Source organism: Leguminivora glycinivorella, chromosome Z (genome assembly GCF_023078275.1).
Source record: "Leguminivora glycinivorella isolate SPB_JAAS2020 chromosome Z, LegGlyc_1.1, whole genome shotgun sequence".
NCBI classification, from domain to species: Eukaryota; Metazoa; Arthropoda; class Insecta; order Lepidoptera; family Tortricidae; genus Leguminivora; species Leguminivora glycinivorella.
In genome coordinates this window covers 15,957,789-15,972,555 of record NC_062998.1, presented here as the reverse complement: position 1 = coordinate 15,972,555, position 14,767 = coordinate 15,957,789, and the positions used below count along the sequence as shown (strand labels likewise).

The 14,767-nt window shown below is 39.5% G+C and overlaps 1 protein-coding gene across 1 annotated transcript in view; it reads left to right on the top strand.

Annotated features, from left to right (window-relative positions):
• The window catches only part of LOC125241976 (ATP-binding cassette subfamily C member 4-like), a 79,170-nt gene that overhangs the window by 37,206 nt on the left and 27,197 nt on the right, over nt 1–14,767 (top strand). Inside the window, exons 6-10 of the mRNA XM_048150696.1 lie at nt 1,183–1,432; nt 1,776–2,021; nt 2,372–2,539; nt 4,088–4,225; nt 8,044–8,211. Coding sequence (XP_048006653.1) covers nt 1,183–1,432; nt 1,776–2,021; nt 2,372–2,539; nt 4,088–4,225; nt 8,044–8,211 — 970 coding nt within the window. The remainder of the gene's footprint in view (nt 1–1,182; nt 1,433–1,775; nt 2,022–2,371; nt 2,540–4,087; nt 4,226–8,043; nt 8,212–14,767) is intronic.

The following is a 14,767-nucleotide window of genomic DNA, read 5'->3' as shown; positions in this document are numbered from 1 at the left end:
GTGAAAAATCGATCTAGCTTTGTCTTGGGTCCCGGAAATCGCGATTTTCGTGTTTTCGAACACAGAGCGAAGCTCGGTCGCCCAGGTACTAATTATATACGAGTATAATATATAAATAATCAATATCTCAATAACTCAATTAAACAGGACCGTTTCCGTACCTTTATAAACGTTATCGTTAAGTGCATTAGACACATCAAATGGCGTAATAAACTCGAGTCATAATAATTTTATCTAGTACTTGTCACAAGTTGTTAAATTTAACGACACCGCCTTTAATATACTCTACATTTATTGCAAGTTGCGTATGGAAAACTGTTACATCATATAAAATCGGAATTCAATAAGTTTAACCTCGATTCTGCTAGCACGGTCCGTAGCCAAATGTACAAACGCTCACGATAATATCGTATATCTCTATCGCTCTTCCGTATTGGCGTGACAGAGCCAGACGAGAGCGTTTGGATCGGCGTCTAGCGTCAACGATAGTCATTCGGCTACGCCCTGGCAGCTGAGATATCGCTTCACGCATTCATGTAGCGTATTAATTTACGCTCAGTACATTTAATGCTTTGTAAATATTTGCATGGTAAATTAAAGAACATGCGATTGTATCGCTGTCTTGTTTGATATTGGCAAATATGTACAGTTGATTCAAGTAACAGATGGCGCACAATAAAAGGAAATTATTTGTTGTATTTACATTTACTACCTATGCTAATATTAGAAAATTATTCAGGAAATTAACGTCACCCACAAATAAATGATGCATTATAAGGACCTCTGACAAGCCAATTTGTATAATAATGACTTAATGACTTAGTAATATTTGTTTTTCAAACAGTTTTCCGTGAAAGACGGACAAACACACAGACACGCACACTTTCCCATCACATTTAGGCCCCCTTACACCAACCACTTGACCTCAGTATAATAAATAGTACTATCGTACAGTATGGCCACTCCCGCTCTCCGCTGAAAGTGCCGTCCACCCCCTCTCGGTTACTGTCATCTGTCAAATTTTTTTTTTTATTTTTTTTTATACCACGTCGGTGGCAAACAGGTATACGGCCCGCCTGATGGAAAGCGGAATTCCATATAAAATGGTGGGTTAACCCTCCATTTTCGTTGGTGCAAGTGGCCCTTATAATGTTAGTAAGTATGGATATTTGTTTGTTTAAGGATGGAAGTGAAGTTTATAATGAAGACATCGATGATCAAGGGTTTCTCGACGGCGCTGACCGTGTTCACGGAGCGGTTCATCCTGTTCGCGGCCGTGGTCACGTTTGTGGTCATGGGCGGTCAGATCCGCGCCGACATCACCTTCTCCCTGGTGCAGTACTTCAACCTCCTCCAGCTGGCGGCTAATATCTTCTTCCCTATGGCTCTGGCCTTCCTCGCGGAAGCGAAGGTGTCTGTGAGGCGACTTGAGGTGATTAGTCATTTTAAACTCATTTTATTCGGTTTCTTTTAACTCCACATTGAGCAATTTCATGTGCTCTGCCTATTCCGTTTCGTATGTAATACCTCTATGATGAGTCTGTTTGTATTTAGGTAACCCAATGTGTGAAAGCACACAAAATAAGATTGTCGGTTATTTATTTAATGTTGGTATTTCATGTTAAAGATCTTAAATACAAGGGGATAAGTTGATAATCTCAACTAATTAGATTTCACGCCACTTGGATATCCTTGTTTGTTATAATTTTATCGTATCAGGTAATGTGAGACATGTTATGGTGTAATTGTTGATTAGCAATGGTATATTTCTGCAGGAATTCTTAATGTTAGATGAAATCGAGTCAACGAAGGCAATTGAAGCGAAGATGAACGCGAAAGAAGCATCAGTGGTGATCAGCAACGGAGTGGAAAAGGAGAAAGCGAAGCACACGGGGCTGGTGGTGGCGGGAGTGTGCGCGAGCTGGCAACCGGACCCCATCGTCGATACGCTGCGCAAGGTCTCCTTCACCGCTCAGCCCGGCGAGTTCGTGGGCATCGCAGGGCTGGTCGGAGCTGGGAAGGTAACACTTAGTAGAGTAGTACAAACTGTAACCGAGTACAGTGAAAATGTCTCCATTGCTTAAATTAAAAAAAAAGAGAAACCCGTTAAATAATTTCACTATTTCCCAGTTATCTATAACCCCAACATGTGACGTCATGCGTAGGTCATAGGTACAAACTTCAATACCTGGGGCCCGTTTCTCGAAAGGTACAAGCCTTGTATTACAAGTGCGCGAACTGTCAAATAGTATGGGTTGTCATGGAAACAAACGGGCCCCTGGTGGACCTGCCAATCCGGTTATTCAAATGAAATAAATATATGCTGTGTCGTAATTGAAACGTATGTTTACAAAGGGTTGTTTTTGTCCAGACGTCTCTCCTGCAAGTGATCCTGGGCGAGCTGCCGCCGTCGAAGGGCACGGTGTCGCTGGGCGGCGCGCGCATCTCGTACGCCAGCCAGGAGCCCTGGCTTTTCGTGGCCACCGTCCGCCAGAACATCCTCTTCGGCCTGCCCTACGACCGCCAGCTTTATAAAAAGGTATTTCCGGCATCCGACCTGCTAGCTTCGTAGGCACTTAGGTAGGCAGGGTCACTAGCATTACTACTGATATGTACTGATATATTCGCATAATCAAAATTGCAGCTTGTGAATGTATGGTCAATAATTTCGATAGTGAAATAATCCGTACTAATATTATAAATGGGAAAGTGTGTGTGTCTGTTTGTTTGTCTGTCTTTCACGGCAAAACGGAGCGACGAATTGACGTGATTTTCTAAGTGGAGATAGTTGAAGGGATAGAGAGTGACATAGGCTACTTTTTGTCCCTTTCTAACCCCCCACATCCCTAAAATGGGGGCTGGAAGTTTGTGTGGAGCATTCCGCAATTTTCGAATTTAACGCGAGCGAAGCTGCAGGCAAAAGCTAGTATGGAAATAATGTTATCTATCTCTGAAACGGCTAATTATGACAGCTGTCAGAATTCCACGCAATAAAAAATGAGAATTTATATAAAAGTTTAAAGTGTTTACTGTTGCACGTACATTCCGATGTCACGCGCGTACCACTAAAATGTTCATTCCACGAATTACGTACCTTAAAATGATGATTTCACATTTGCCTTGATGTTCAAAGTACAGGTTTGCAGTTATGTTAGTTATTTACATAATTATGTGTCACAAAATTACTTTCACCTTGGGCTCTATCGATGTTAACTACAATACGCTCCGAATTCTATAACGGCCCTTGCTTCAAACGTACCTATCGTTGCCTTATGACACAATTGTCAATTGCAATTTATCGACAGAGCATTGCTGAATCTTAGCAGCTATTTAGTTTAATTGGTATCGTCGTCGTCGGTGGCTTGTCTATGTGAAGTGAATGAACCGTGTACATTGGTGTTCAATAGTTTCAAATGTTTAAACATGTAACGCGTTATTTAGGTATTCAGTTCTTTAGTTATATTTGTATTTTCATTGTTTGTGTCTTACCATGGCAAACTATATTTAACTTAGGTTTAATTGCAGCACTTTGTCAATCCATATTAATATTATACATGGGAATGTGTGTGTGTCTGTTTGTTTGTCCCTCTTTCACGGCAAAACGGAGCGACGAAATGACGTGATTTTTTAAGTTGAGATAGTTGAAGGGATGGAGAGTGACATAGGCTACTTTTTGTCTCTTTCTAACGCGAGCGAAGCCACGGGCAAAAGCTAGTCCTTATAATAATGGTATCCGTTAACAAGCAGAGAAACGCAACTATGTAGTCCTTCCACACAATAACAACAAGTACACATTTTACACGTCACATTTAGTTGTAACTGCGACGAGAGAAACGAGAAGTCATATACTTATTTCGGTATTTCATTCGATTTTTGTATAAAACTAATCGGCGATTGCCTCAGTCGCGCCTATGGAAAGGCAGAGCCGGTGAAGGTCACAGGTTCAATAATAGCCTAAATATTCTCTTTCGTTTTTAAGACACCAAAGTAATTTCTCTGTTTCTGCATGTTTCTTTGGTAATACTAATGATGGAAGCGAGGGTACATATTTTGTTCCATATTGTTTTTGATAACTTTTTCTGTACAGGTGGTAAAAGCATGCGCTCTGGTCCGCGACTTCGAGCTGCTGCCGCTCGGCGACTCGACGCTGGTGGGGGAGCGTGGGATCAGCCTGAGCGGCGGGCAGCGTGCGCGCATCGGGCTTGCACGCGCGTGCTACCGGCAGGTCAGTCACCCCGCACTGCCGAGGCACCAACACCAAAATACTAAAGCTGGTTTTAGTGTCACGCGGACCGACCAATTTGTATGAAGTTGATGTTGTCGTCCGCGCCACTCTAAAATGCTCCCTGAGGTTAACACATAAATAAATAATAATAAATAAATATTATAGGACATTCTTACACAGATTGACAGAGTCCCACGGTAAGCTCAAGGAAGCTTGTGTTATGGGTACTCAGACAACGATATATATAATATACAAATACTTAAATACATAGAAAACATCCATGACTCAGGAACAAATATCTGTGCTCATCACACAAATAAATGCCCTTACCGGGATTCGAACCCGGGACCGCGGCGTAGCAGGCAGGGTCACTACCGACTAGGCCAAACCGGTCGTCAAACACATATTAGTCCAGTGCGGTTCGCTCCTCGCGGTCGATCCGCGTGACACTAACTAAAACCAGCCTAACGGCCCAGCCACGACATTGGTCTAAGCGCGACAGCGGTGAGCGGCAGCCATACGTGCGAATGAAAAGTCCCATCGCTGTGTCTCGCTCTAATGTATGGCACGCTGAAAAAAATTGAATTCGCTCACCGCTGTCGCAAAATTGTCTTTTACAAATAAGATCGACTGAGACCAATGTCGTGGCTGAGCCGTAACAGTATATGTGTCCTGTGGCCCGGCTAGCCTGCTTTCTCGTTGGGTAAAAGCGCCAAATATTAATGTAAGAGTGTTGGCTTGTCGTAGCGCAGCCATATACAAGAGTCGTCATTATCACACATCACACCGCCCCAGGACAACAATCACTGATATTTTATCTTTGGGCGAGCATGTTAATTTTCTCACTAGGTAAAAGCACAAAGTTGAATGACAAGATGCCAATAACTGAGCGTAAAACGTTCTGATAAAGTAGAGCGATAGAGAGACATAATTACTATAACCAGTCTGATTCGTGAAACACTTTTTATTACAAAAATAAGCGTCACACACTTGCTTTTTTTAGTTTTTTTTACATCTTTAACAGCAATGCATTCTCAGTACAAGTATTATACAATACAATCATGATTCCTTAGAATGTAGGGTATATTCCAAGAAATTTTGAATGTGTGTGTGTTGCGAGGAGTTAAAACAAAGGAGGAAAAGAGGTTATCAGTTTACAATGCAGAATGTACATTTGCAGCGGCAACACGGTAAACACTCGATTGCATGTTAAACACTTGCAAACCAAAGGTCTATTGCTAGGAAGTGATGAGATCGTAATAATGATGTACTTGTTGCCTACTTACTGTTGTATCTGTAGACAAACGACAATAGCAGATAGATTCACGAAACAGAAAATAACGAGTATAGATTCTTACGTCAGTGAGGGCAGCTAGATCCCATGCATTTTTGGTCTGTTGGATCCCACGTCAATAGGTTTGGGGAGACCCAGACACGTCGACGGAGGCTATTGGTAGGAGTTAGGCGGCTACAAAGAAACATAGTGTTCTCATAATTTAGTCTTCATATACACGATGTATCATGAGGAAACCGAAAGATTTTAACTACTTACGCATTTCTGAGGGCGAAATAAAGATAAAATGTTTATATGACGTCAAGCCAATTTCGCCAAAAAAATTTTTTTTTGTGTATTTTTTTAGTTTTATTGGATGTATTGTAGCATAAAAATTAAATGTTATACGTAAAACTGCCACTTAAAATAAAAAAAATTTTTTTTTTTTTCAAAAAAAATATACTTTTTGCAATGAGTCACTAGTTACTTTTTGATATCTGTCAACGAGGATAGTTAAATTATGTCCGATGATGGCATCATCGCCATCAAAACAGCGTTTTGTTGTTTTATAACCCTGGAAGTATAGGCGACATCCAGAAAAGTTTAATAATATGACATTTTAGTCTTCTAATATGATAAGGAATACGCTGTACGAATTATTCGGTTTGCTCATGTTACACCGTGTATACCTATAGGGTTTCTCCAGTGGTCTACTTAAAGTCCAAAGTACAAAGTGTTTTATTTGTAAGTATATGTCAAACTGATTACCAGTGGTGGTAAGCAATATAATATATGTAGCACTATACTCTGCCTGGTGGCGTACAAAAACTTCATTATGTCCTTACATACTAACATGCGAAATTGATTTTACGTAACTATATTCAACATAAATTGGGAAATTGAGTAATAATTAGTTATAATTAATATTGAAATTCATATCAGGTCGTGGGCATTAAAATTATGTAGCAAAAATTCAGAAATATAATAAAAACAATTATCAATTAAAAATGTCAATAGTTTACATTTAAATTCATTTAAGGGTAACATTCTAAAACTAACAGGGAATTTGTTATAAATCTTACTAGCTAAGCAGAACACACTTTTGCGCATTAAGACAGTTTTTGCGAAAACAGGAAATAGATTCTGAGGGTACCTGGAATCTCTAGTAAATACCTCGGAAACCGTCCTGAATAGTGTTGGATTTGTTTTAATAAACATCATAATTTCAAAAATGTTGCTCTGCTTGAGATTTTCTCTGCTTTTGTTGTGGTTTGTGGTTATCATAATTTTATTTTCTTTGATCTTATCAGTGCGTCTAATATGTCTATATACGTTATCATTCAATAATATTTATTACACCAGTAAACGTAGTTATCATATAAGTTCCGATGCGCGTTTAACAAGGAATTAAGATAAGCTTATAAAATCATATTCACAATGATTATCATTAGGAGATTACAGCAACTAGATTGCTTTAATAGGGAACTCGACTGTTCTTAAAATAAAATATTTTATACCATGCACGAAATAAAGCATCAGATAATTATAAGAAAAACACGGAGAGAAGTTATGTTTAAACCAATATCTATTTAAAAAGTCAGGTAGAAGTATATAAAGTAACTAAATTGACCGTGACGTCACTCAATTCGATTTCATACTAATTCCATATTAGCAAGTCGTTCAAATTCGTTTTGACAGTTCTTAAAAAGAAGCTGATTTGACTAGAAGGCAAGTAGCCTAATGCATATTTATTACTTGTACTGTCACTAACCGATTTAATTAACTGTTATTGCATTTTATATTTTAATTATTGCTGCAAAAGAAAAGCTAAGCTACACTAATAAACAATGAATAACTGTAAAAATGTAAAGAAATAAAATTAGAGTAATTACCGCTTTTAATATTTACTACGAGTAAATTGGCTCGTCACGAACGCATTACTTATTTATTTAACCTCTCAAACTGGTAAAGGCTTTCCTTATTCTTTAAGAACGACAGAAAATGCTGCATTTTATTCACAAGGCTGCAAAATAATTTCATACGAATTTGAACTGGTTGTCATATTTAGGTAAAATTGACCTTTGTTGATGGAAGCTTTGGAGTCGTAAATTTTTGATAAATTGCTGGATTTCGTATAGTTTAATGTTCTATAATTAGTTAGTATTTTCCTCGTGTTAATGTGGTGGAAAATGTTACATGTGTTCCACTCGATGGCCTAATTTGTTATCAATAATAATAAATTCATAACAAATAAGTACATGTTGATGGTGAACACTTACAGAGCAGTACGGCTCTTAAGTATACGAGGGGATAATCATCATGCCTTAAACCCTCGCGACGCTCAAGATACGGGCTACGTTAGTGGTTCTATATTAGAATCTTTCGCTTACTAACCTGAGTCAACACCATCAAGAGCGGCTAAACAAATTTGCTCCCCTTTATATAAAAGAAACATTTTGAATAAAATTGGTCAATCAATATCCTGCGGCAATAACGTGGCAGCCAGATTCGTAAAATTAAGGAACTAGTAACTTTTGTTATCCAGGCGGACATCTACCTCTTGGACGACCCGTTATCGGCGGTGGACACACACGTGGGCAAGCACCTCGTGTCCGAGTGTGTAAACGGGCTGCTGCGGCACGCCACGCGCATACTCGTCACGCATCAGCTGCACCACCTCAAGACTGCGGACAAGATCATCATCCTGCGCAACGTAAGTCAGATTCTTCTTCCACTTTGAATCTGGTTACCCCCTGCTGGGGTGTAGGGCTCGAATCATATTTACCCATTTACTCCGGTATTGGGCAGCTTGGGTAACCTCCTCTCACCCCATCTCTAACACCCTGAGTTCTTGCTGTACAGACCGTCACCAAGTCGATTTAACGATACCTACCCTATACTTTTACTAGTAGGATTTGCAATGCAATTCGGGTTAGTTTTCATAAGCCGTCAGATCGAAAATTTTCCATACTATATATGTAATATTATAAATGGGAAAGTGTGTGTGTCTGTTTGTTTGTCCGTCTTTCACGGCAAAACGGAGTGATGTGATTTTTTAACTAGAGATAGTTGAAGGGATGGAGAGTGACATAGGATACTTTTTGTCTCTTTCTAACGCGAGCTAAGCCGTCGGAAAAAGCTTGTTTGTTATAAGTACATCTTATGATTATCACAATTTAAAAACATCTGATTCTATAACTTTTTCATTCGTTCTTTGTTCTGTTTATATCATAAGATTTTTCATTTTTCCCTTTGACGTCACTTTAAAACGCAGAACTTGCTGTGTTTAGGCACACCTCGGACACTGGCGATCAAATATATGACAGAGGCGCGTTCCTAGCACACATTCTAGGCTCGTGTAGGTGAACGCGTATAATGCTTGTATGAGTGAGATATGATAGGTCGACTGAACGTGTTTTTGACAGGCGGTCACTGTGAGGTAACCGAGAGGGGGTGGGCAGCACTTTTAGCGGGGAGCAGGAGTGGCCATACTGTACGATAGTACTCTTTATTATACTGTGGCTTAGGTGTATTTTTTATTTTCTTAGGTCCTAAAAAGTGCCTAACGCGGCCGGAGCACTGGATCCGCCGGACCGGATTGCAAATATTGCAATGCTTATTTCCTAGTTCGGTATCGGCTGACTACTTTCTGATTATGCTGTTGCAAATTTGTATAAAATAATAATATAAAATCTTGCTTGTTAAGCTGGTTACAATTTCGCCTAGTTGTGCAAATCATATATCAATGTACGTATCTATAGTGACACTGCGTTTTTTAAATATGTCTTATCATATTACGCCATGACAAGTTATTGATAAGTACGCCTAAATCTAGATGACGTTTCTTACTTTTATGTGTTTATTTTTTATGCTCTTATGTATTTTTAGTTACTCGGTGCTTTGGTTTTTACTGTCATACTGTGTAACATAATTGAAATAAAAATAAAATAAAATAAATAAAATAAGTGTCTTTCTGTCTTTAGGTTATCTGATTGATTAGACAAAATATTTGTTTAATCGAACGAGCCAAGTCTAAACCTTAACTCTAAGAGTTAGCACAACTTCACGTCCCTTTGCGTGCGCTGCCACAGATAAGATAATTACTTGATTTTTGACAAGCATAAATAGTAGAAAGTGATAGTGCCATGCTTATTAGATCACTAAGATCACAATACATGCCAACCAGACATAGAATTCGTTATTGTCCCGGATTTGTAAGTTCACATTTTTGACACATTTGTTTTGAAGTATGTTGCGATGTGGCTAAGACGTATCGTTTGCCAAATCTAACGATTAATTTCGAATTGGTTGAATCGATTAGGCCCTATGTACAAGGAGGCGCTTAGACAAATATACGATTTCCATCAACTTACTGAAATGTAATTTGAATCGAAATGACAGACTGCCACGTGCAGCACTAGCAGGGGCGGCTCACTCCGCGATCGTTTCGCCGCGCTACAAGTACATGCCGGCGGCCGCGAGTTCGCGGCCCATTCAGTGGCGACGACCTTCGCGCGGCGCAATAGAATTCAATGTCGTCTGCACGCGTGCGATCTGTTTGTTAATGTAGGTAAGAATTTAGAATGGCGGCGTTTTGTGAACATCAAAGGAGTGAGCCTTCTGTACTTGTACTATTATATATTCTGTGGCACTAGTTTAAAAATAAAAAATAATGATAAATGACATAACAAGTAAATCCTGCGTGATAAATTAATATCGTAAAATACTCACTAACGAAGATCCACAAAAATGTAACATGTGCTAGATTATGTTTACAGTAAGCGAAATATTGTTTTTAAGTACTTGATTTTTTTAAATATCATTACAGGATTTTATTTAAAATTTCATTAGGTTGCTCGTGTTTACGTATTGTGGACACTGTCATGTGTCAAAAAGAGGTTCTTACATATCTGGGACAATGTTTCATTAATCATTAATAAAGAGGTGTCTTTAAGTACTCTTAATGAGGAGGCACACTGACAATTTATCCCGCCAGGCGGCGCCTGTGCAAATGTCTAGGCATGTCACTGTCATTCATATGTGAGAGAGAGAAAATACATATCATCTTCTCGCTTTCACGTATGAACTTCTTTATCTGTTCAATGGGCTAATAGGGTGGCGCCACCTGTCATAACCTTTGAGTGTGCCTCCTCATTTTTACCCCATAATAAAAATTTTGAAAAAAAATTGAGTTTTCACATGGTTGCGGTGACAGTGAACCCTTTAATCGGTAGCCACTAAATATTTGACATCATACTTGAAACAAAAACGCACTTATTTATTTAATATTTAAATGCATGCTGTTCTTATAAAAATACCAAAGTCACTATAAGTGTGTCGTTCAGATTTGAGGAGTTCGGTTCTGACCATCATCTGCAGTTCCACTGCACCAAATGTCACTATTCTGGACGTAAGTGCATGCTGTTCTTATAAAAATACCAATGAAGTCATGCCGTTCAGATTTAAGGAGTTCCGTTCTGACCATCATCTGCAGTTCCACTGCACCAAATGTCACTATTCTGGACGTATGTGCATGCTGTTCTTATAAAAATACCCAAGTCACTATAAGCGTGCCGTTAAGATTTGAGGAGTTCCGTTCTGACCATCATCAGGAGTCCCACTGCATCAAATGTCACTGTTCTGGACGTAAGTGCATGCTGTTCTTATAAAAATACCAAAGTCACTATAAGCGTGCCGTTCAGATTTGAGGAGTTCCGTTCTGACCATCATCAGCAGTTCCAAATGTCACTGTTCCGTACGTAAATGCATGCTGTTCTTTTAAAAACACAAAAATCGCCATATGTATGCCTTTCAGATTTGAGGAGTTCCCTCGATTTCTCCAGGATCCCATCATCAGAACTGGGTTCTGAGAAAAATGGGACCAATCTGTATGCATATACATTCAATCAAAAAAAACAAAATTTCAAAGTCGGTCCAGTAACGACGGAGATATCGAGGAACAAACATTAAAAAAAAATACTGACGAATAGAGAACCACCTTCTTTTGAGAGATTTGAGGCGGCGGTTAAAAACAGGAGAATCCCTTAATTTCAAGCGTCGATAATGGGTAAAACCAACATGAAATGAGAATTTAGCTTATAGGTACACCTAGTGTTGTACAGTCGACTACGAAGAGATGCATAGTGGATACCCCCCTCCCAACTGAGGGGGGACTGAAATCTTCTCGAGGCTGAGGCGTAGGGTTAGAGCCGGCGTAGCTTTATTTGACGTTCATATGCGCATTGTATGCGCACTGCGAGGAGAATTGGTGCCAATTTAAGGCTGCCAGAAATAAATGCAACCAGATGGTAAGAGCAGCTAAACGTAAATTTATCCACCATAACATTGCCATGTCATCACCGGCTGACACGTGGAAATTTTTAAAATCAATCGGTATAGTTAAGTCTCCGGCTAAATTAACATCTTCAGCTTTTTCTGTAGACGATCTAAATTCTCATTTTGCAAAATCATCTTCTTTAGATTCTGTTACTAAAATAAATAGTATTGCTGAAATTAGTGCCCTGCCTTGCCTTACCACACACACTTTCTGTCTTACCCCAGCCACAGATGAGGAAATTAGAAAAGTGATAATTTCTATTAAATCGAATGCTGTTGGCCATGATGATGTAAGTAGGACTATGATCACTTCCATTTTAGAATGTATTCTCCCGGTTATAACGCACGTTATTAACTTTTCCATGTCATCTGGGGTTTTTCCTTCGCTGTGGCGTCACGCCCATGTCATTCCACTTCCAAAAGTTTCCAACCCCAGTGCTCTCAAAGATTTTCGGCCCATTTCTATTCTTCCTTTTCTTTCAAAAATATTAGAAGCAATAGTCCATAAACAACTGTCTACTTACATCCACTCCAACCAACTGCTTACTTCACTCCAGTCCGGTTTTCGTCGTGGCCACAGTACTTCCACTGCTTTGCTGAAAGTGGTCGATGACGTGAGACTCGGTATGGACTCTTCGTTGTTAACAGTGTTAGTTCTTATCGATTTCTCAAATGCATTTAATGCTGTCAATCATGATCTGTTACTGGCCACTCTCAGGCACTTGAATGTATCTGCATCTGTGGCTGGGTGGTTTTCTTCGTATCTGGAGGACCGCCGACAGATGGTCCGTGCTGACCGTACGACTTCTGACTGGTGCACGATTACATCTGGAGTTCCACAAGGGGGAATCCTATCACCACTTCTCTTCTCTATTTTTATCAATCTCGTTACTACTAAATTAAAATGCTCTTACCATCTGTATGCTGATGACTTGCAGCTTTACACAACAGCAGGTGTAAAAGATTTGGATCAGGCCATTGCTGAAATTAACATGGACCTTAACCACATTTCCACTTGGTCACATTGCTTTGGCATCACAGTTAACCCAGCAAAATGCCAGGCTATATTACTCGGCAGCCCCCGCCTACTCTCTGGGGTGAACATGGCTGACTTGGTGCCAGTTCTCTTCGAGCAAGAAGTTATACCTTTTGTGTCGCAAGTGAAGAATCTGGGGCTAATAATCGACAGTGGGCTTACATGGGAACCTCAGGTGTCCGATGTTAGTCGTAGAGTGACTAACACATTGAGAGCACTCTACCGTTTTAAATATTTTCTCCCGGTCAGCACAAAACTCTCCTCGTCCAAGCTCTTGTTCTGCCAGTACTTGATTACGCTGATGTTTGTTATTCTAATCTCACCCAAGATTCTTTGAATAAGTTAGAGCGGTTACTTAATAACTGTATTCGTTTCGTTTTTGGCCTTCGTAAGTACGACCACATCTCTTCTTTCCGCAGAATGCTCAATTGGCTTCCTATTCGAGAACGTAGGTCCCTTCGTACTTTATGTACTCTATACTCGATTCTCTTTGACCCGTCAGCCCCCGAATATCTCCGCTCGAAATTCAAATTTGATACACCACGCCCTGGCGCTGATCTTCGTTCCTCTCGTAGTTTAAGGCTTATTGTCCCTCAACATCGTACCGGTTTTATGTCCAACTCTTTTACTGTCCAGGCAATTAGACTTTGGAACTCTCTTCCTCTCTCAATTAGACAAGCACAGACCAAATTCGCATTCAAGCGCATGTTGCGCAAGTATTTCCTTGACAAAGTTTCTTCATCGTCGTCTTAATGATTCACACTAGGTATATCAATGTAAATATATATGTATGTTTATTTTTATTACGTATATATGTAAGTTTATCTTGAATATGTATAGTTTAATATTCATCTATCCATAGTTTAGGTTACAGTTTCCTTTTCCTTCTTTTTATTAAGACACTGCACCTACTTAATCTTTCTGGTTTAGCCCATTGGTTGACTGGTAGAGAATGCCTTGAGGCATTAAGTCCGCCATTTGTACCTTATTTTGTTGTGCAATAAAGATTAAATAAATAAATAAATAAATTGTAATATGCCTACTTGAAAATAAATATTTCATTTTCATTTTCATTTTTCATTTTGTATACACTTTTTCACCTTATTACAATGCAATAAGGTGAAAAAATGGATACATCTCTTTGTAGTCGACTGTACCGGAAAGTGAAAAAAATTAAGAGCTATGAATAGTGATTTAGTTTACATATACGTGCATTGCGACTTTAAAAAATAGTGTGTGTGTGTGTGTGTGTGTGTGCGCGCGTGCGTGCGCGTGCGTGCGCGTGCGTGCGCGTGCGTGCGTTGCGTGCGTGCGTGCGTGCGTGCGTGCGTGCGTGCGTGCGTGCGTGCGTGCGTGCGTGCGTGTGTGTGTGTGTGTGTGTTACGTACTCACAGTATATAGTGTAAATGACATGTAAGAATAATCATCATCTCATAATAAGAATAAACTGTGACCCACTAGTTTTTATCACACAATATCACTCAACAAATAGAGTGAAGTCATCATTTGTACAACCCGACTGTTTGTATGGTCCTTATCAGATCTGCATGGCACCGATTTACTCGTATGTGTAAACCAACTTTGGACTAAAAATAAGTGCATCTCGGGTAAAAACTTCGCCAAGAGCATGTCGGGCCATGTTCAGTGTAGGATTCCGTAATCACCTTCCCTTGAGAGTTAGCAAAAACTCAAAAACAGCAAAGTTCATTATAATGATGATGTTTACCTAACTTAGCGAGGCTATTAAAATTAGTTTCCAACTTACACCAAAAAGAGTAGAAATGGAACTGTTTTTTTTTTACATCATAATAGCATCACTTACTCTTCTCATTCAAAAGTGACTCAATAGTTGCCACATGCAAAACGTTATACATAGACGGTGGCGCCTCTATTATTT